Source organism: Orycteropus afer, unplaced genomic scaffold (assembly GCF_000298275.1).
Source record: "Orycteropus afer afer isolate SDZICR_OR568_19922 unplaced genomic scaffold, OryAfe1.0 scaffold00031, whole genome shotgun sequence".
In the NCBI taxonomy this organism is placed as follows: Eukaryota; Metazoa; Chordata; class Mammalia; order Tubulidentata; family Orycteropodidae; genus Orycteropus; species Orycteropus afer.
This window is the reverse complement of record NW_006921618.1, coordinates 14,292,578-14,312,235: the sequence shown is the minus strand read 5'-3', so window position 1 is coordinate 14,312,235 and position 19,658 is coordinate 14,292,578. Positions and strand designations below refer to the sequence as shown.

Sequence of the window (19,658 nt, the reverse complement as noted above, 5' to 3'; positions counted from 1 at the left end):
AAGAGGCCTGAACTGCAGGGAAAGGCCAGAGGGAGGACAGGTAAATAACTTTAACGTGTAACAGTAGGGTAGCTGGGAGGAAGAAGGCCCTAGCGCTTCTGCGATGCTGCCCTGGGACCTGTGTGTCTGGGCCAGTCTCATGCTTGCCCAGGCCCTCGAGGCCCCCAAGTTTCAGGGAAGGGTGGGAAAGGAAGATGGATGGTTAGGAGCTCAGCCCCTAGAGTTCAGGAGGAAAACAGAGGCTAATTGAATTTGGCCTTGGAAAAATCCATTTCTGGATGCTGATCCATGAACCTAAAGAGAAAAAGGAAAAGGGTTAAACAGGACACTTTCCTCTCTCAGTCTCTCAATCAGGTGTAATCTCTTTAGAACCCTGGAGGGAAAGCAGGGGTGGGGGCTCCAGGGCTTCCAAGGTTGGAGATGCCAACACTGGCCATGTTTTCCTGAGTGAAAACAATCACTTGTTACCCCTTCCTTCCTACCCAGAGTTCCCTTGCCCTCAAGATGACCTCAGCAGGTGATTAGGATAGGCAAGTCAAGGCCATAAAGCCATAATAACCATGGCTGGCTCACCCTGGAGGGGAGCAGGGTAGCTCCTGAGCAAGCTCAGTGATTCATTCACTGTCGTCACCCAGGCCTCCAGGTGTCCACCCCGTGTCCCCATCTCTGAAATGCTCACTTCTTCAGAATCTCCTGCTTCTTCTGTTCGTCAGAGGTAGGCAGCCCCATCGACTTCTGTCTCTGGTCGTACATCATCTTCTCCACCATGCTGCGGGTCTCACTGTCCAGGTCTGACAGCTGAGGATAGGCAGTGACAGGGATGAGTGAAACACTGGGGTCACCCAGGCCTTTCACCACCCTGCTGCAGCTCTCCCAACCAGTCAGGGCTCACCTTGGAGTTCTCAGGATTGATCTTCTTGGTATTGATCTCAGGGTCACCAGACACCAGGCGGCTCCACCATTCCATCTTGTTGATCTGTGAAGAAGAGCAGAACCAAACTCTTGCCCACCCACATCCTGCACTTGGGACCCATGAAGGCCTGTACTGGACACCAGGGGTCCAGATGAGTGAGACAGTTCCTGCCCTATCCAGTAGCTGGGGGAGATAGACATGGGGACACAACAGTGATAAATCAGCATGATAATGGGAAGAATAAAGCACAGGAGATATTCATCCAGGGTAAAGAGATGGGCCTTAAAGGACAAGCAGTACCCAAGATTTTTTTAAAAAAACAGAAGGACATTGCACCTAGGAACCTAGGAACAGCAAGGGTGAGGATGATGAGTGAGGGGAAAGCAAAGGCCAAGAGGGCTGGGAGAGGGCTTCATATGCTATGGACACTTTCCTTGGACGCTTTGCTCTGTACAAAGACTTACATTTACTGGTGTCTGTGTCCCTTCTCCCTGTGAAGGGAGTGGGGTAGAGAATATAGGTCCCCTGAGGGCACAATTTTATTTGTTCACTATTCTCTCTCTGACACTTAGAACAGTACCAGCACACAGGTGTTCAAATGTTTGTTGAATTGAATACACATAGAAACCTAATTGAGAGAAAGGTTTTGGTACCAAAGACTGTTTCAGTCCTGACTCCACCCCTTCCTAGAGGTAGGACTTATACCCTACCCTCGTCCTTCACCACCACCTGGGGCAGGAGTGCTGGGTCCCAGCGCAGGCCTCGAGTACCTTCTCCAGATGCACCGTCACCACCTTGCCATCCTCGATGAGCCACGAGCTCTCCTCCACTTTCACCTCATTGTAAAGCTCCCCGTCGACAATCGCCGGCTGCCCCTTCAGCCCCACTCGGAGATGCCGCCGCTGCACATCCACCACCACATCCTTCCCCTTCAGCCGGAAGTTCACACGGAAGGGCACCACCAGCTGCATGGGACAGGGGCAGTCAGGAGTAGCCACCGCAGGCTGCCAGGACCCCACACAGGCTCCCTAACCTCCATCCCTGGCCCTGCCACTCACGTCCAGCTCTGACAGGGTCTGGGTCCAGCGGTAATTGGGCAGGTCTGCGCCGTTGCCTAGGTTGGGCTTCAGTTTCCCTTTGTCTTTCTCATCTTCCTCCTCATCCTCGTCCTCCTCAGCCTCCTGCTCACGGTCAGGGATGTTCAGCGATTTGACAGACATAGACTGAGCCCCCACCTGGGCCAGGCCCAGGGCTGGCATTGGGCAAACAGCCACAAAATGACAGAGACCTGGTCCCTGCCCACTCCAGGTTCTGATCTCTGCATAAGAGGAGCTCAGATGGTTACACCATATGACAAAAAACATGATGAGGGGATAATGACAGTCAAAGACAGACCCAGAAGAGCCCCCTAATTCAAGCTGAGGGATCTGGGAACAGAGTCCAGCAGACTGGAGCAGACAGCACCACCACCAGGGTGGCCTTGAGCAGAATTATTCTAAAATAAAACCAAATGATCAATTTCTGCCAAATTATCAATTTCTTTTTCTGTGTTGGAGATCCCCTAGTCTCAGTTCAGAACCTCTGGAAAACCAAATGAATGTCCTGAGGACCGCATGGGAAATTGGACTCAAGAGTCGGGAGAAAACAAAAGGCAGTGGGAGGAACCCCTTAGGGGCACATCCTCAAGACCTGGTCCAAGTGGCCCTCCACAAAGGGCCAGTCCGGCCCACAGACCCTGGGCACCTGGATGGTATCTGTGCAGGCACTGCCACCTTTGGCTCTTGGGCTTTCTTGCACAAACTTAAGGTTAGTTGAGTTTCTGGTTTATTTTACTCCGGTTACTGTATGGGAGGATTCCAGAACCGGAGGAGGGGAGGGAGGGCATTCAAGAGAGAGAGGAAGGCTAGAGTCACTGGAAGTTCCCAAGGCCCTACCTAGTCCTGAGTCCCTCCAGGCCATCTCACCTGCTTCCCTGGTGAGCCAAAGCTGCCGTTCTTGAGCTGGTTCTCACGATTCTCTGTGTCCTTTTTCTGTGGCAAAGGGCAAAGAAGTTGTTGGCAAGAAAGCCCCTCACTCTCCAGTGTCAGTGGGGATCTGGGAGGTGGGGGAGGAAAGCCCACTCTCACCTGGTCAATCTCCAACTGCAGCCTCTCTGCCTCCTCATCAGTCAGCTCCTTGATCTGGGGTCCAGGGGCCTCTGACTTGGCTTCCTTGGCCAATCGGGCAGCCCGCTCTGCCTTCTCCCGCTGCTCAGTCTCCTGTCGGGCTCTCTTTTCCCGTCGAGCTGTCTGCGCCAGCTGGTTATGATGGTTGAAGGTTTGTGTGATGAGCTGGGGAAGGAAGATATGGCATCAGGGTGGGGAACCATGTCCCAAGGCCCAGAGTCCAGGCCCATCTCTACCAGCCAGGTGCCTGGCCAAGGCTCTTCACCCAGAACCTCAGATTCCTCATCTGCAAAATGTGGATAATACACCTAGTTCATAGAATTGTCATGAGAATACCTGTAAAGTACCATCAAGAATACCATCCTTGCCACATCATATAAACTGTTAGCACCCTTGGCTCAATAAACAGTGGCTATTTTAAAAAAATACAGCTTAGTAACTAAGAACACAGACAGTGAAGATGGACAATCCTAGCTCTAATTCAGGCTTTACTGCAACCTACCCAATGGCAGACTGCTTGATTTCTAAGAGCTTCAGATTTCTCATCTGTGAGACGAATCTTCATGTGACAGGGCTGTTAGACCAAAATGGGAAGTGCTCTGAAGGCCTGGGTATTGAGTGAAGCTGTTACAAGCCGTACTCAAGCGCTAGCCCCAACAAGAAGCCTCCCCCGAGCTCTCAAGTACAGTGACCTGCTGCTCTGAATGATCTCTTATTTGCAGTTCCTCATCTCCCTACAGGGCAGTATTCACAGCACCATGCCCAGAACCACATTAGCAAGAAGCCAGAGATCTTTCTTGAAGGAAAAGGCTAGTCTTTTCTTGTCAGCGAGCTATCAACTTCAAACCCTCTCTCCCACTGAGCCTTCCCAGGATGTTTTCTCCACATCCTGCTAGCTAGCCTCCCTGCTGCCAAGTACAACCTGTCACTGTCTGGCTGTGTGGCCTTAGACAAGGGAGCAACTATGTTTCTAAGCCTGTCTCCTCACCTGTCCTGAGGATTGATGGTGACGGCATCCATCAGGAACCTGCCATGGTCCTTGCCTCACCACAGCCACATAAAGTGTGGGCACTCTTTGCTTGGCTGGGGCTAGCCAAATGTCAGCTGGGTAGGGGGTGGGGACAAGTATAACTGACCCTTGAACAATGGAGGGGTTAGGTGCACTCACCCTTCACACAGTCAAAATTCCATGTATAATTTTTATTTCCCTAGAATTTAACTAATAGCCTACTGTTGACCAGAAGCCTTATTGATAACGTAAACAATCGATTAACACAGTTCTTGCCATATAGATATTAGATTTTCATAAGACACATACACACACACAGCACACAGGTTTATTAATTGTACAGCCTGATGATTAGTTACTATTCATTAAGTGGAAGTGGATCATCAAAACGATCTTCATCCTCATCATCTTCACACTGAGAGGCTGAGGGGCATGAAGAATGGGGGGGTTGGTCATGCTGTCTCAGTTGGGGGAGGGGAATGGTAGAGGCAGGCACACTCAGTGTAACTTTTTTGCTTTTTCATTTCTCTAAAAGCATTTCTTTACAGTACCAACACTTCTTCCACCATTTGCTTTAGTTTCAGTGACTGTTATCACATAGAAGACTCCTCGTTATAAGAGAAATCAAAAGCAGTCTTGAATAACTGGGACCCTTCTGCAAATTGTCTAATGCCAATCTGTTTTCTGGCACTGCTTCTTCTAAGTCTTCTTCATCATGTGGCACTGGTTCAGAAGCACTCATCTCCAGCAAGTCATCTTCTGTTAATTCCTCAGGTGTGTCTATCAGCTCTTGAATTTCTCCAAGATCCATCATCTCATAAAATATCTATGAGTAAGTGGACCCAAGCAGTTCAAACCTGTGTTGTTCAAGGGTAAACTGTACTCTCTCTGCCATAAAAATAAAATGAGCACCACCTTGCTGTTTACACCAGTAGCCTTCTTGACCAGTCCTCATGTACACTTGAGTCACACCTATGTCTGAGGTCCTGGTCTACTCTTTCTACATGGTGGCCCTAAGGTTACCTCTCTGTACCTCTATTTTATTATTTCCAAAAGGAATTCTGGCCTATGCTGTTCTTTGCCTAGAATGTCCTCATTCCCACTCCCAAGTCACCTGGCAGACTCCTATGCACTCTCCAGGACTAGCTGAAACATCTCTTCAGTCTCTGGTACATACACACATGCACACACGTACCCAGAAGAACACTCACTGGGTGCCTGCCATGTGATCAGAACCACTTTTCAAGGATCTCTGCAAGCCAGAGCTGCAAAGAGAAAGGAATCTACAAAAGCTGGGGGCTCACGTCGGGCTTAGGATCACAGGAGCTACCCATAGGCTCCCAGACCTAGGGTTCTGCCCAATGCCCTGTGGATTCTCATTCACCTGGTACCAATTCCTTCAGCCATCCCCAACTCCCCAGTCTGATTCCACATTGAGTAGCTCCACACTCTGCAGGGTTAAAGGGCATCAAAAGCACACCCCAAACCAACTGGGTTAGCAAAACGAGAGGAATAAGCCTTCTGAAGGCCAATATGCTGTGAATAGAAAGAATCAGTCAAGAGAGAATCATGCCAGTGGGGGCTGCTCCACCACATGAACTTGGTCCCAAGTCCCTCATCGGAGAGACCTTGAACTCAAGCCATTTGCCAACCAGTGGCCCAGGAGAGGCGGGATCAGATCCTCCCCTCTCCCAGCTTCAGTGAGTCAAGTCAAATCCCATCTGTCCCATCCATTCCTAGCTCCTGGAAGTTAGCTAAGGGGTCAGGTGAGGGCAAAGTTGAGCCACCGGGCAGAGTCAGGGCCAATCGCAGCAGCCTCTGCCTCCTCCTCCCAGTCTCCTCCCAAGCCCCCTCCAGCTAGCTTCACTGAGGCCTAGGCCTAGCCGGAGACCCCTAGTGGTGTAGTAGCCCACCCAAAGGTGCCAATCAGTGGTGTGTCACAGAGTCAAGCATTTGTGACTGGATGCATCTTTGGGAACCACAGCCCAGCCAGGTAGAGAAAGGGGAGGAGGCCTGTACTGTAAGACAGCCTTGAAAGCCAGTAGAACACATGACCCAGGCTGGGGTAATGGGTGAGTAAAGCATGATTCCCAGAAGCTTGGCTAGGGAAGACTTAGCTGAAGAGAAGTATTTAAGCTGATCTGAAGGGGAGTAAGCAGGAGTTAGCTGGTCCAGAGGTGCTAAACCTGACCACCCCACCAGAGGGATATCCCCTAACACATCTGACCCACTCCAAATAGTAAATAACACTAACTTTAGCAAGGATTCTCCTTCCTATCTAAGCAATTATCATATCCCCCCACAGAGAAACCAGTGGGTTAGAGCAATGTACACAGACTCCAATCCTCTCACTACCTCCCAAGGTTCCCCTGACACAAGGCCCTGAGGAAATAAGGACTGACAGGTTACTGCTGTCGGGATGCCTACAACAGGATGGGGTGGAAATTAAGTAGGCCTGCCTCTAAGATTCAAAAGGTCCAGGTGCTGTGACTACCCAAAGCATGTGACCACCCATACCATGGCTATAAGCCCCAGAGCCAGGGTCTGCACACCCACACCCACACCCACACCCACAAGCCAGCCCCTTCAGCAACTTTTTCCTCTCCCTGTGGTTCCCATTTCAAGGAGTGACATCATGTCCATCCATCTAAGTGCCTAAGAAGAGAGTCATCAGTGAACACCCACCTAGAACCAATCCTGTCTACAGGAGATGTTATTCTCCTATCTTCGCCACCTCAGGCCAGGCCTGTCCCTCACCCCTAGGCTCTGCACCTCCAGCAAAACCGACAGCAGTCCCTCTGAAAAACCAACCACAGCTCCCACTGGCCTGCACTGCAGAGCTTGAGCCCCTCAGCCCCTCTCTGTAATGGATACATCTGCCTGGACTGGTCCTCACCGACCTTAATCTCCTGGAAGTACCTCCTCAGCCCTCAAAATTAGATCCAGTTCTGTGCAAGTTGCAGCCACACTCTCCCCCAGGTGGATTCAGGCTTTGTCCGTAGCCCTACAGCTACCACATGCTTTCCCACCTCAGAGGTTCCCTACTCCCCAAAATACCCCTCTGCCCATCCTCACCTGTCCAAATCCTACTTCATCTTTCAAGGTAAGATCAAATGCCACATCCTCCCCTAAACCTTTCCTGATTCTTACCAAATAAGTGCCCTCTCATTCCTCTGAACTCCCACAGAATTTTACCTCAACACTTCTAATAAGCACCTTTTTCCTTTAGTTTATCTGGAACCAGGCCTTACTGCCCTTTGGCAACAGGAATCCTGCTTCATTTATCTTTGCAGCATCCATACCTCAATTTTTTTTTTTGGAGGGGGAAATTTTATAGGATACTTCTTATGAAAATGCTAATCTACTAGGGAACTATCTGTACAAAACAGGAAATCTAAACACTCCACTGAAATGATGCTGCATTTCAATGACACATGTGCAGAAAAAACCCTCAAGTACACTGAAAGCCAAAAAGTAAAGGAAGCAGACACCTAAAAGTAGGAAGAGGGGATCTGGGAAGTGCAGTAAGTCATAACAAGAAAACAAAACAAAAAAACTTGGGATGCAAAGGGCTTTGTGAAAGTTAAGGGGGCATGCACAAGTAATGGGGGCAGGGCTTTGCGCTGGTAGCACTGATACTAGTATGGTGTCCAATGTTATTATCAGGAGCCAAACTGGACTTTGTCCTTTGACATGAATTTCCACCTTGAATCACAGATGGCACACCACTGCATCAATAAGAATAAATGCACTGGATTGAAATACCAACCAAGTACACTTCAGTCCATGAGTTTATGATGACACTATGGAAAAAACCCATCTCTTTGTCACCTTTGGACGATACTCTGAAACCAAGTAATGATTCCCAAAACAGTAGTATACCTGAGTATATTGTATGCCCTTAAGTAACCAAATAGTTAACAAGCAAAAATCTTTTTAGAAGAATTACACCTAATGAAAGAGGAAAGAATGAAAAAACACCAGCATTTTAAAAACCTTTAATAAAGAAACAAGAGATTTAGGCAATGATCAATGATTGCTAACATCATAAAGAGATACAACCAGGCATTATGGGCTTCCTGATGGAGCACACAAGACCATGTACAGGTATCTTAAGGGGGAAAAAACCCACAACTCAAATCAGAACAAGCTTCTAGATCTAACTACCAACACACAGAAAACAGAAACAACACAGAAACAGGTTAAATAACACCATGGAGATGCAATAAGCAAAATCCAGATTGTGGGAAACTGGCCAGGACAAACAAAAAGTTTTCTGGCCAGGACAAACAAAAAATGTTTTCTGCAATAAATAAATTGCAAGGGGGTAAAAAAGAGGTCTCTTAATCCATAGGTTCCTTCTATCAACCAATGAAATGTATGGACTTTCTTTGGAACCTGAATCAAAAAAAGTAACAATAAGAAAACAATCTGAAAATGAAATTAAGAAAACAATAGCATGAAAAAGAGTAAAATACCTAGGCATAAATTTAACAAAAAAGTGCAAAACTTATACTCAGAAAATCACAAAACATTGTTGAAAGAAATTAATGAAGAAGACCTAAATTAATGGAAAACATTCTACGTTCCTAGGCTGGAAAATCAGCATTAAGATGGCAATATTCATCAAACTCATCTACAGATTCAACCCAATCCCTATTAGAATCCCAGCTAACTTCTTGATACAAATTGACAAATTGATTCTAAAATTCATACAGAATTACAAGGGACCCAGAATAGCCAAAACAATACTGAAAAAAGAACACAGTAGAAAGACTAAAGTATCCCAATTTAAAAACAAACTACGAAGCAATGGTAACCAATATAGGATGCTAATGGCACAAGGATAGAAATACACATCAATGAAATAGAACTGAGAATCTAGAACCAAATCCATGTATATTGGTCAAGTGATTTTGAACAAGGGTGTGTAAAGTGCATTCAAGGGGAAGTAGCAAAAAACAATGGTACTGAAACAACTGGATATCCACATACATAAGAATAAAGTTGGACCCTTACCTCTTACAACATAAAAAAATGAACTCCAAATGGATCAAAGACCTAAATGTTACTGTTAGGTGCCATCAAGTCGTCTCCAACTCATAGTAACCCTAGGCACAGCAGAATGAAACTCTGCCTGGTCCTGTGCCGGCCTCACAGTCCTTGCTATACCTGAGCCCATTTTTGCAGCCACTGTGTCAATTCATCTCGTTGAGGGCCTTCCCCTTTTTCATTGACCCTCTACTTTACCATGCATGATATCCTCCCCCAAGGAATGGTTCCTTCTGACAACATGACCAAAGTAGGTGAGATGAAGTCTGGCCATTTTTGTTTCCAAGGAACATTCCGGCTGCACTTCTTCCAGGACAGATTTGTTAGTCCTTTTAACAGATTATGGCACTCTTAACATTCTTCTCCAACACCACAACTCAAAAGCATCAACTCTTCTCCGGTCTTCCTTATTCACTGCCCCGCTCTCACATGCACAGAGGCAACTGAAAATACCATGGCTTGGGTTAGGCACACCTTAGTCTTCAAGGAGACATCTTTGCTCTTCAGCACTTGAAAGAGGTCCTTTGCAGCAGATCTGCCCAATGCAATACTTCATCTAATGTCTTGACTGCTGCTTCTATTGGTGCTGATCGTAGAACCAAGTAACATGAAGTCCTTCACAACTTCAATCTTTTCTCTATCCATCGTGAAGCTGTTTATTGGACCAGTTGTAAGGATCTTATATGCATACTGCAAACTGTAGTCTTTAATCTTCATCAGTTAAGTGCTTCAAGTCATCCTCGCTTTCAGCGAGCAAAGTTGTGTCATCTGCGTATCTCAGGCTGTTAATAAGTCTTCCTCCAATTCTGATGCCATGCTCTTCTTCATATAATCCACCTTCTCAGATTATCTGCTCCGCATATAAACTGAATAGGTGTGGTGAAAGGATAAAACCCTGACATACTCCCTTCCTGATTTTAAACCATGCAGTATCCCCTTCTGTTCATTTTAAACCACGCAGTATCATTCTGTTCGAACAACAGCCTCCTGGTCTATGTACAGCATCCTGATGAGCACAATCAAGTGTTCTGGAATTCCCATTCTTCTCAATGTTATTCATAATTTGTTATGATCCACACAACTGAATGCTTTTGCATAATCAATAAAACATTAAGTGAACCTCTTTCTGATATTCTTTGCTTTCAGCTAAGATCCATCTCACATCAGCAACAATACCCCTCACTCCATCCTCTCCTGAATCCAGCTTGCATTTCTGGAAGCTCTCTGTCAATGTACTGCTGCAACCGTTTTTTAATTATCTTCAGAAAGATTTTACTGGCATGTGATATTAATGATACTGCTAGATAATTTCCACATTCTGTGGGATCACCTTTCTTTGGAATGGGTACAAACATGGACCTCTTCCAGTCAGTTGGCCAGGAAGCTGTCTTACAAATCTCTTGGCATAGTCAAGTGAGTGCCTTCAGCAAGGCATCCATTTGCTGAAACATCCCCGTGGGTATTCTGTCAATTCCTGGAGCCTTGTTCTTCGCCAATTCCTTCAGTGCAGCTTCAACTTTTTCCTTCAGTACCACTGGTTCTTGATCATATGCCACCTCCTGAAAAGGATGAACATCGACCAATTATTTTTGGTACAGTGACTCTGTATTCTTCCATCTTCTTTTGATGCTTCCTGCATCATTCAATATTTTACCCACAGGATCTTTCAATATTGCAACTTGAGGCATTTTTTTCCTCAGTTCTTTCAGCTTGAGAAATGACGAATGTGTTCTTCTCTTTTTCTAACTCCAGGTCTTTGCACATTTTATTATAGTAACTGGCTTTGTCCTCTCGAGCTGCTCTTTGAAATCTTCTGTTCAACTCTTTCATCTTGTCGTTTCTTCCATTTGCTTTAGCTACTCTCGTTCAAGGGCAAGTTTGAGAGTCTCTTCTGACATCCATTTTGGTCTTTTCTTCCCTTGTCTTTTTACTAACCTCTTGCTTTCTTCATGGATGATGTTCTTGATGTCATCTCACAATTCCTTTGGTTTTTGGTCACTGGTGTTCGATGCACCAAATCTATTCTTTAAATGGTCTCTAAATTCAGTAGGGATATTATCAAGGTCTTATTTTGGCTCTCCTGGACTTGTTTTAACTGTCTTCAACTTCAACCTCAATGTGCATATGAGCAGTTGATGATCTGTTCCACAATTACCTCCTGGCCTTCTTTTGGCTGAAGATATTGAACTTTCCATTGCCTCTTGCCACAGACATATTCAATCTGAGTCCTGTGCATTCCATCTGGTAAAAGCCATGTGTATAGCCATCACTTACATTGTTGAAAAAAGGTATTTGCAACAAATAAGTCATTGGTCTTGCAAAGTTCTATCATGCGATCTACAGTATTATTTCTATCACCAAAGCCGTATTTTCCCACTACCGGTAACTCTTCTTTGTCTCCAACTTATGCATTTCAGTCCCAGCGATAATCAACACATCTTGATTGTATGTTTGGTCAATTTCAGACTGCAGAAGTTGGTAGAAATCTTCAATTTCCTCATCTTTGGCTTTGGTGGTTGGCATAAATTTGAGTAATAGTAGTTTTAACTGGTCTTCCTTGTAAGCGTATGGATGTTATCTTATCACCAACAGTAGTGTTGTACTTCAGCACAGATCTTGAAACACTCTTTGTGACAATGAATGCCACACCACTCCTCTTCAATTTGTCATTGCTGATGTAGTAGATAATATGGTTATCTGATTCAAAATGGCCAAAACCAGTAATTTCAGCTCATTAATGCCTAGGATATCAATCTTCATACGTCCCATTTCATTTTTGATAATTTCCAATTTTTCCAGATTCATACTTTATACATTCCATGCTCCAATTATTAATGGATGTTTGCACCTGTTTCTTCTCATTTTAAGTCGTGCCACATCAGCCAATGGAGGTCCCGAAAGCTTTAGTCTATCCATATTGTTAAGGCTGTTTCCACTCTGAGGAGTCAGCTCTTCTCCAGTCAAATTTTGAGTGCCTTCCGACCTGATGGGCTCAACTTCCAGCACTATATCAGACAACGTTTCAGGGCTATTCATAAAGTTTGCCAGTAATATATCAAGACAGCATTTCACTGCTATTCATAAGGTTTTCACTGGCCAACTGTTTGAGAAGTGGATGGCCTCTTCCTTCTTCTGAGTCTGTCTTAGCCCAGAAGCTCTGCTGAAACCTGCCCACCAGGGGTAACCCTGCTGGAATTTTGCAACATTGGTGGCACAGCTTCCAGCCTCACAGCAACACATAAGCCACCACAGGACAACAGAATGACAGACAAGTTCATTTCCCTTAGTTGTTCCTAACCCCTCAGCACCTGCCTACCTTGGGCCCCAGCCTTAAAACAGAGCTGCCCCCAAACGAAAAGCAGCCCCCAAGCCCCACACCCCAGCATTAAAAGAGGCACCCCCAAGTGGAAAGCAGCCTCCAAGCCTTGTGTCCGCCTACTTTGGGCCCCAGCCGAAAACTCGGGCCACCCCCAAGGGAAAAGCAGCCCCGGAGCCCCATGCCTGCCCACCTTGGGCCCAGAACTAAATATAAAAGCAAAAACTATAAAAACTCTAAGAAGAAAACAGAGTGGTAAATCTTGATGACTTTAGATTTGGCAAAGGTTCTTAGATTTGATATCAAAAGCACGAACAACAAGAAAAAACAGATAAATTATAGTTCATCAAAGTTAACCCTTACATGACCAAATCATTTTCTGCTTTGAATTTTTCTTGACCATCCATGTCTTTTCAGTAATGCAAGATTTAGGCAAGCTGCAATCAAGTGGAAAAAAAAATTTTTAAGGTAATATGAATTTTAATACAATTATGTCGGACATGTATTTCCCAAAGGATCTCAGGTGGTAGGATTGGTGGGGTGAGACCCATTTCTTCAGATTTACGCAGTTATTCAGATCCCTGCCAAGCGGCAACATACAACTGGGATTGCGATTTCCTAAGAAACAGGAGAGGCTGAAAGTGTTGGTGGGTGATGTAAGTCCCATTGGTCATGAAAGAGTTAAAAATATCTGTGCTTCAAAGAACATCATTAAGAAAGTGAAAAGGTAATCCACAGAATGGGAGAAAATATTTGCAAGTCATACACCTGGTAAGGGATTTGTATCTAAACTATACAAAGAAATCTTACAACTCAACAATAAAAAGACAATCCAATTAAAAAATGGATAAAGGATTTAAATAGGCATTTCTTCGAAGAAGATATGTTGTTGTTGTTGTTGTTATGTGCCATCGAGTCGGCCCCGACTCATAGCGACCCCTCCTTGGGTTTCCGAGGCAGTATCACTACGGAGGTAGGATTGCCCAACCTTCCTTCCGAGGAGTGGCTGGTGGGTTTGAACGGCCAGCCGTCTGGTTAGCAGGCAAGTGTCTTAGCCACTATGCTACCAGAGCTCCCAAGATATAGTCACAAATATTTGTAGAAGTATCAGTCGTAACAGCCAAATAATGCAAACAACCCAAATGTCCATCAATGAACAAATGGATAAACAAAATGTGATATATTCATAACAGAGTATTATTCAGCTATAAAAAGTAAAGAAGTACTGATACATGAATAAAACTTGAAAACATGCTAAGTGAAAGAAGCCAGTCACACACAACCACACAGCATGATTCCACTCATACGCAAGTCTTAGGGAAATCCATGAGACAGAAAGTAGGCTCATGAGTGTCTGCTTAAGGGTTAGGAAGAAGCCCTAGTGGCACAAGTGCTCACCTGCTAAGGAAAGGTCAGGGGTTTGAGCTCACCAGCCAGTTCCATGGTTGAGAAAGATGTGGCAATCTGCTTCCTTAAAGATTAAAACCAACACTGCCATCAAGTCGATTACAACCCATAGCAACCCCTCCTTGGGTTTCTGAAGGGGTATCACTACGGAGTAGATTGCCCAGTCTTTCTGAGGAGTGGCCGGTGGGTTTGAACTGCCTGCCTTCTGGTTAGCAGTCAAATGTCTTAGGCACTATGCCACTAGAGCTCCCTCCATAAAGATTACAGCCTTGGAAACCTTAGGAAGCAGTTTTCAACAACACAACAAGGTTTGGGGGAAGAATAGAGAAAAGGGGTGAAAGGATGATGGCTAATCATCATCTTCTTAAATCATTTCTTCTTAAAAGTGATAAAAATGTTCTAAAATTGACTATGGTGATGAATACATTTCTCAGTGAATATACCAAAAAACCACCGAATTGTACAGTTTAGGGTAAATTGTATGATATGTGAATTATATCTAAATAAGACTGTTTAAAAAAAATACAAAGCAGTGGGGAAAATCTGAATCCTGAGTGGATATTTGATCATATTTAAGGAATTACTATTTCCTATTTCTTTCTCTGGTAGCACAGTGCCTAAGGCACTTGACTGCTAACCAGAAGGCTGATAGTTCAAACCCACCAGCCACTCCTCGGAAAGAAGGATGGGCAATCTACTTGTAGTGATACTGCCTCGGAAACCCAAGGAGGGGTCGCTATGAGTCGGGTCCCACTCAACAGCACATTAACACCAACAGTATCTTTTTGGATGGGGTCCCTGGGTGGTGCGAATGACTGACAAACTCAGCTGTGTACCAAAAGGCTGGTAGTTCAAGTCCACCCGGAGGTGTGCCAGAAGAAAGAGCTGGCACTCTGCTTCTGAAAAATCAACCAGTGAAAACCCACGGAGCACAGTTCTATGCTGACATACCTGCTGTCATCATGAGTCAAAACTGACTCGACGACAAAAGATTAATTTGCTTATTTCTATTTGGGAGAACTTATAATACCATTACAGGTATGTTAATTTTTAAAAAGTATTTTCCTGGATTTTGTTTCAATATCCTCACGGAAAGTGGTCAAAAGTTAAAGAATGTTGTAGCCAAGGCATGGGTTACACAGAGGTTCACAGGACTATTCTACCTTGGGTTATATTTGAAATATTCTGTGATAAAGTTTTTAAAAGCTGTAATAACTCACTTTTACCACCAATGTCTGAAAGTGCCCTTTCTTCCACATCTCTGCCATGTTTTTTGAATGTCTGTAGGTCTTCGGAGAAGTGCCCATTTTTCTGTTGCAAAAGATCCCTGAGCCCATTTCCTCATTTGTAAAAATGAGATAGTAACATCTATCCAGGAACTCTGGTGGCATTCAGCTGCCAATCAAAAGGTCAGCAGTTCAAACCCACCAGCTGCTCTGTGGGAGAAAGAGGCGGCAATTCTACTTTGTCCTACACGGTTGCTATGAGTCAGAATCAACTTGATGGCAGTGGGTTTCATAAGTTTGAACACCCACTCCTCTTGCAAACTGCTCAAGGATCATGTGAAATAGGGTGGGTGAAGCACCTGGCTAATAGTGGCCCTTCAATGAATGACAGCTGCTTGCTCTCCTTCCCCTACTCCTTAACCTTGGCACTTGCTCCTGCTGAAGGTTATTATTATACCAAAGGAAAGCCAGGTCAATTTTTCTGAAGAGACAGAGCTGCCCAAGGGACACTGGCCCCCAAAACTCACCTTCTCTGCCATCCCCTCTTCTCCTCCAATGAAAAAGTCTGTTTTGCGTCGAAGGAAGCTGAAGAAGGTGTTCACAAGCTAGAGGAAAAGAGAAACTTTAAGCTATGGAGACACCATATTGGGAGTCCCTCACCTGAATAGAAGCCAACTTCTTTATTCTAAGAGAGAACTTGGGACTATTCTCACCTTGTACCTTCTCAACTGAGACAACTCAAAGTCCCCTTAGTCACTCTCACCAGGAAACTTAACCTAACTTTATCTAGACCATCTGGAACTCTTACTTCTTGTGTGTGTTCATGTTTCATATTCCTTGTGGTGTTACAAGCAGCTTGAGGATGTGGAACATTCACTCTTCTCTATCCCATTCAAAAGCCTGGGCCCAACTTCCCTCTCCAGAAAGTAAAAAACCCATCCTGAGTGGCACCGGCTGAGCTACGAGGGCAGAACTAGCAGAAGGGGAGAATACGAAGCCACTTCAAAGAAGATCAAGACCAACTAACTCTGGCTAAGGTACCAGTATAGCCAAGTGATTAAGGGCATGGTTTTAACTTCAGACTGTTATTTATTAGCTGCAGGACCTATTTCTAGGGACCTTGAGAGGATCTAATGAGGCAGTGAAGGTAAGGCACTTAGCAGTGTCTGGCACAAAACAACAGGCTCATTGCCAGAGAGTGAATTCCTCACAGAAAGAACCATGAACTTATGTATCTGCATCCCTAATGCCCGGCAGCATCACACAGACCTAGAGTACCCGCTCAGTAAAATAACTGCTGAATGAAAAGATCTAGTGGTGATCTAGAGTTAACAAGTTCAAGTCTTTTTACCTGCCTGAGAGTTCTAAATCTGATACTAGAATTTATCTTAACAGTTTCGACAGGAATTGAAACTTCTAGACATGTTTTCAATTCTCTCAAAAATGAACTCACTCTCAAATCTGGTTTTGTGTCAACAATTTAGGGGAATGGGGCAAGGGGAGCCTTTTCACACTTGCAAATTAGTAACACCTGGCCCACTTGAAAGGGCATAGGCCCCAGGGACAAAACAAATGCAGGAAGGGACAGGAAAGATGGAAAACCGGAAACACTGGGAGGAAGTAGGAAAAACACTGTTATATTGCAGGGATTGCAATTAATGTCAAAAAACAAAATATATGAATTGTTGATGGATAACAAATTTGCTCTATAAATTTTCACCCAAATCACAATAAAAAGTAAAATTAAAAATAAAAAAGGGGGTGGGGAGCTTGGGAGCTGCTGGTCACAACAGACATCTGGATGGAAGAATGGCAATGGACAGCTCAATGAAAACCTGTCCCCAGTGAGAAAAATAATCATTAAAATAGAGCAGAAAGCACAATGTTCTAAGGAGTCTGGTCTCATGGAGGACTGGCGTCTATGGGCCTCCATTTCTTCATTAATAAATTAAAAGTTCTCAGCTGATTTATGACAGGCTGTTCTACCTCTAACTTTCAATGTTTCTGTTTCAAAAAACGAACCCCAGAATCTACACTAATTGATCCTTACTGTTCAGACTGTGTGTTATCAGTTGTGGTTAAGCTCCATCGGGGCAAGGGAAGTTTCTGCTCACTTCTGTATCCCTAGGACCCAGCCCAGCTGAATGTCTGGCACATATTAATCGCTCAACAAATACTGGTTGAATGAACAAGCCTGGTTATTTAAAATTCCTCACAGTTCTTCACTTCAAGCTACCACTGCCCTATGATTCATTAAAAAAAGATAAGTCCTTTTCAAGAGATAAGAAAACTGAGGCTTGGAGAGGAGGCCCCAAGCTTCCCAGGCAGTGGAAACCAATTATGAACACAAGTGTCCTACTCCCCTCTTCATAGTCTAAAAAGACCACGGGCTAACATCATCACTCCACACGCACTGCACACACTCATCGGCTCACTCCGAGTCTGGGTAGGTGCAAATCACAAAGTTTGGCACGGTTCGTCTTTAAGGGATGCTCTCCAGGAGCGGCCACGTGTAGGAGACTGGGGCTTCAAAGCAGGTGCGAGACCAAAGGGAAAATCCCAAGGCTCTGGCTCAAGGATTTTAAGGGTCTGGCTCAAGGACGCCACAGCTGCTGAGTTAGAAGTTACTGAAAGGGTCGGGGGTCTGGGATTGATACAAAAGTCGGAGAACACGCTGGCTGGGAGTTCAGACCGGAAGCTCAGAAGAGGTGAGAATGTGGGGGGATCCAGGAAGCTCGCGAGGCCCAGCAGTGGCTCTCCGCGCCAGAAGGCGGAGCAGGGCTGAGAGAGCTTGACTGGGGCAGCCTGAATGGGCGAGCGGCGCCGGACCAGGCCAGGCCGACACCGCGCGGGCGGTTACCTCCTGCACGCCGCCCTCGTGCTGCTGCGCCATGGCCAGCAACATGCCGTCGAACCGCTCCTCCTCCTGCTCCCCGCCCATCGCGCCAGCCGCTTTCAGCGCTCGGAAATCCGCGCTCCGTACTCGCCCTGGACGCTCTCTGCTCCTTCGAGTCGCCTCAGGCCCAACGGCTCCACTCCTCCGCCTTCCGCAGCGCAGCCGGAAATACGCGCGTGCCGCACTGCCAAGGCCCGCCTTTTCCCCTTCCCTTCCCGCCTTCCTCCGGTCCCTCGGCCATTAACTGCACGGTAAACAGCCCGCTTCGCCAACCATTGGTAGGCTTTCTGAGCCAATCAACGAGCGCATCCAAGAAGTGGGGGGCGGAGCCAAGGGCTCCGGAGGTTGGCGTGAGTTGCTATGGTCACCGGATGCTTTGGAGCCTTCCAGAAAGCCTTGGACTCAAATCTGGTGGGGTTGGAAGTTAAAAAGGGACAAACTTTGTTTCTCTGCCTTGTTTCCAGCTTGTAGAACGGTGGAGCTGAAAGATTCCTTATCATCTTTCCCATCCTTCCATGAGGCAATTGAGGCTCAGAAACGACAGGCTACTACCGCCATCATCACATACTCGGCCAGTTTCATGAACATCTGAACTTAAAGTCACTCAGAGCTCAAGCCTGAAGAGCCTTGCACTTGGTTTAATGCTCTGCTGGCGCAGCCTTGAAATTTTTAATAATATTTGAATAAGGGGTCCTGCATTTTCCTTTTGCACTGGACCCCACATATTATGTAACCAGTCCTGTAGTCTACTTTCACTTCTATTAATGTGGGGGACAGGGCCCATCCATCTAAGGTTAATCCCTCCACTAGTGCAATGAACTTCATCATCTTAGTCTTCTCAGGGATCCTAACCCTGTAATTATCTTTTTTTATCTCCTGTGTTACAAATTTATTTCTTCTTGATCATTCCCATCAACTTACAAACATGTTTTAATATCATTTTTTTTAAAGAAAATATTATGTGACTTCACTTTCTGATGCTGTTACCTCCCCACAGTTTAGCTCTTATTCACAGCAAAACTTTTTGAAAGTTTGCTATACTTGTTTCTCCACTTCCTCATCTCCCATCTCTCTTCAATTTAATTAGTCTGGGTTTTTTTGTTTTTGTTTTTGTTTTTTTTTTGTGATTTGGGTGAAAGTTTACAGAGCAAATTCACTTTCCATACAGCAGTTCACACACACTTTGTCTCCTGACATTGACTACAATTTACCCCAATGCAATAGCTCCTCTTCCACTTCCTCCCGATAATTATCTCTTCCCTGTGTCCCTGAGCTGTCCCCTGAGCTGTCTCCCTGTGCATAAACAGCCCTTCCTTCTCCTATGATTGTTCCCTCCAAGGAGTGTATCTATCTCAGGTAAATGTTCAACTCATATGGCTGTCTTTTATTTGGCTGGAAGACACAGGTGTGTGTTCAATTTCATACATGACAGGCAGCTAGGGTCCATAGTCTCAGTGGTTCCACCAAGCTCTATCAGACCAGCAAACCTGGTCTTAATTAGTCAGTTCTTAATAAGTTTGATCAATATTACATGGCCTACATATTGTCAAAGTCAATGGACCACTATTATCTTCTTAGGTGAGAAGCTGCCCCCTTTTTTCTTCTGCAAATACTTTTTTTTTTCCCTGTAAGCTTGTGTGTCACCACAGGGACCTGGTTTTCTTTCCACTTCAC

The 19,658-nt window shown here is 45.3% G+C and overlaps 1 protein-coding gene across 1 annotated transcript; it reads right to left on the bottom strand.

Annotated features, from left to right (window-relative positions):
* Window positions 1-242: 242 nt before the first annotated feature.
* Window positions 243-18,029, bottom strand: NUDC (nuclear distribution C, dynein complex regulator). The gene is made up of 9 exons (XM_007935790.2): window positions 17,949-18,029; window positions 15,616-15,693; window positions 3,040-3,243; window positions 2,878-2,943; window positions 1,972-2,094; window positions 1,684-1,878; window positions 893-976; window positions 680-798; window positions 243-294 (listed from the first exon to the last, which is right to left on the bottom strand). Exons 1-9 carry the CDS (start codon window positions 18,027-18,029, stop codon window positions 243-245), a joined length of 1,002 nt encoding a protein of 333 aa, XP_007933981.1.
* Between the last annotated feature and the right edge of the window lie 1,629 nt (window positions 18,030-19,658).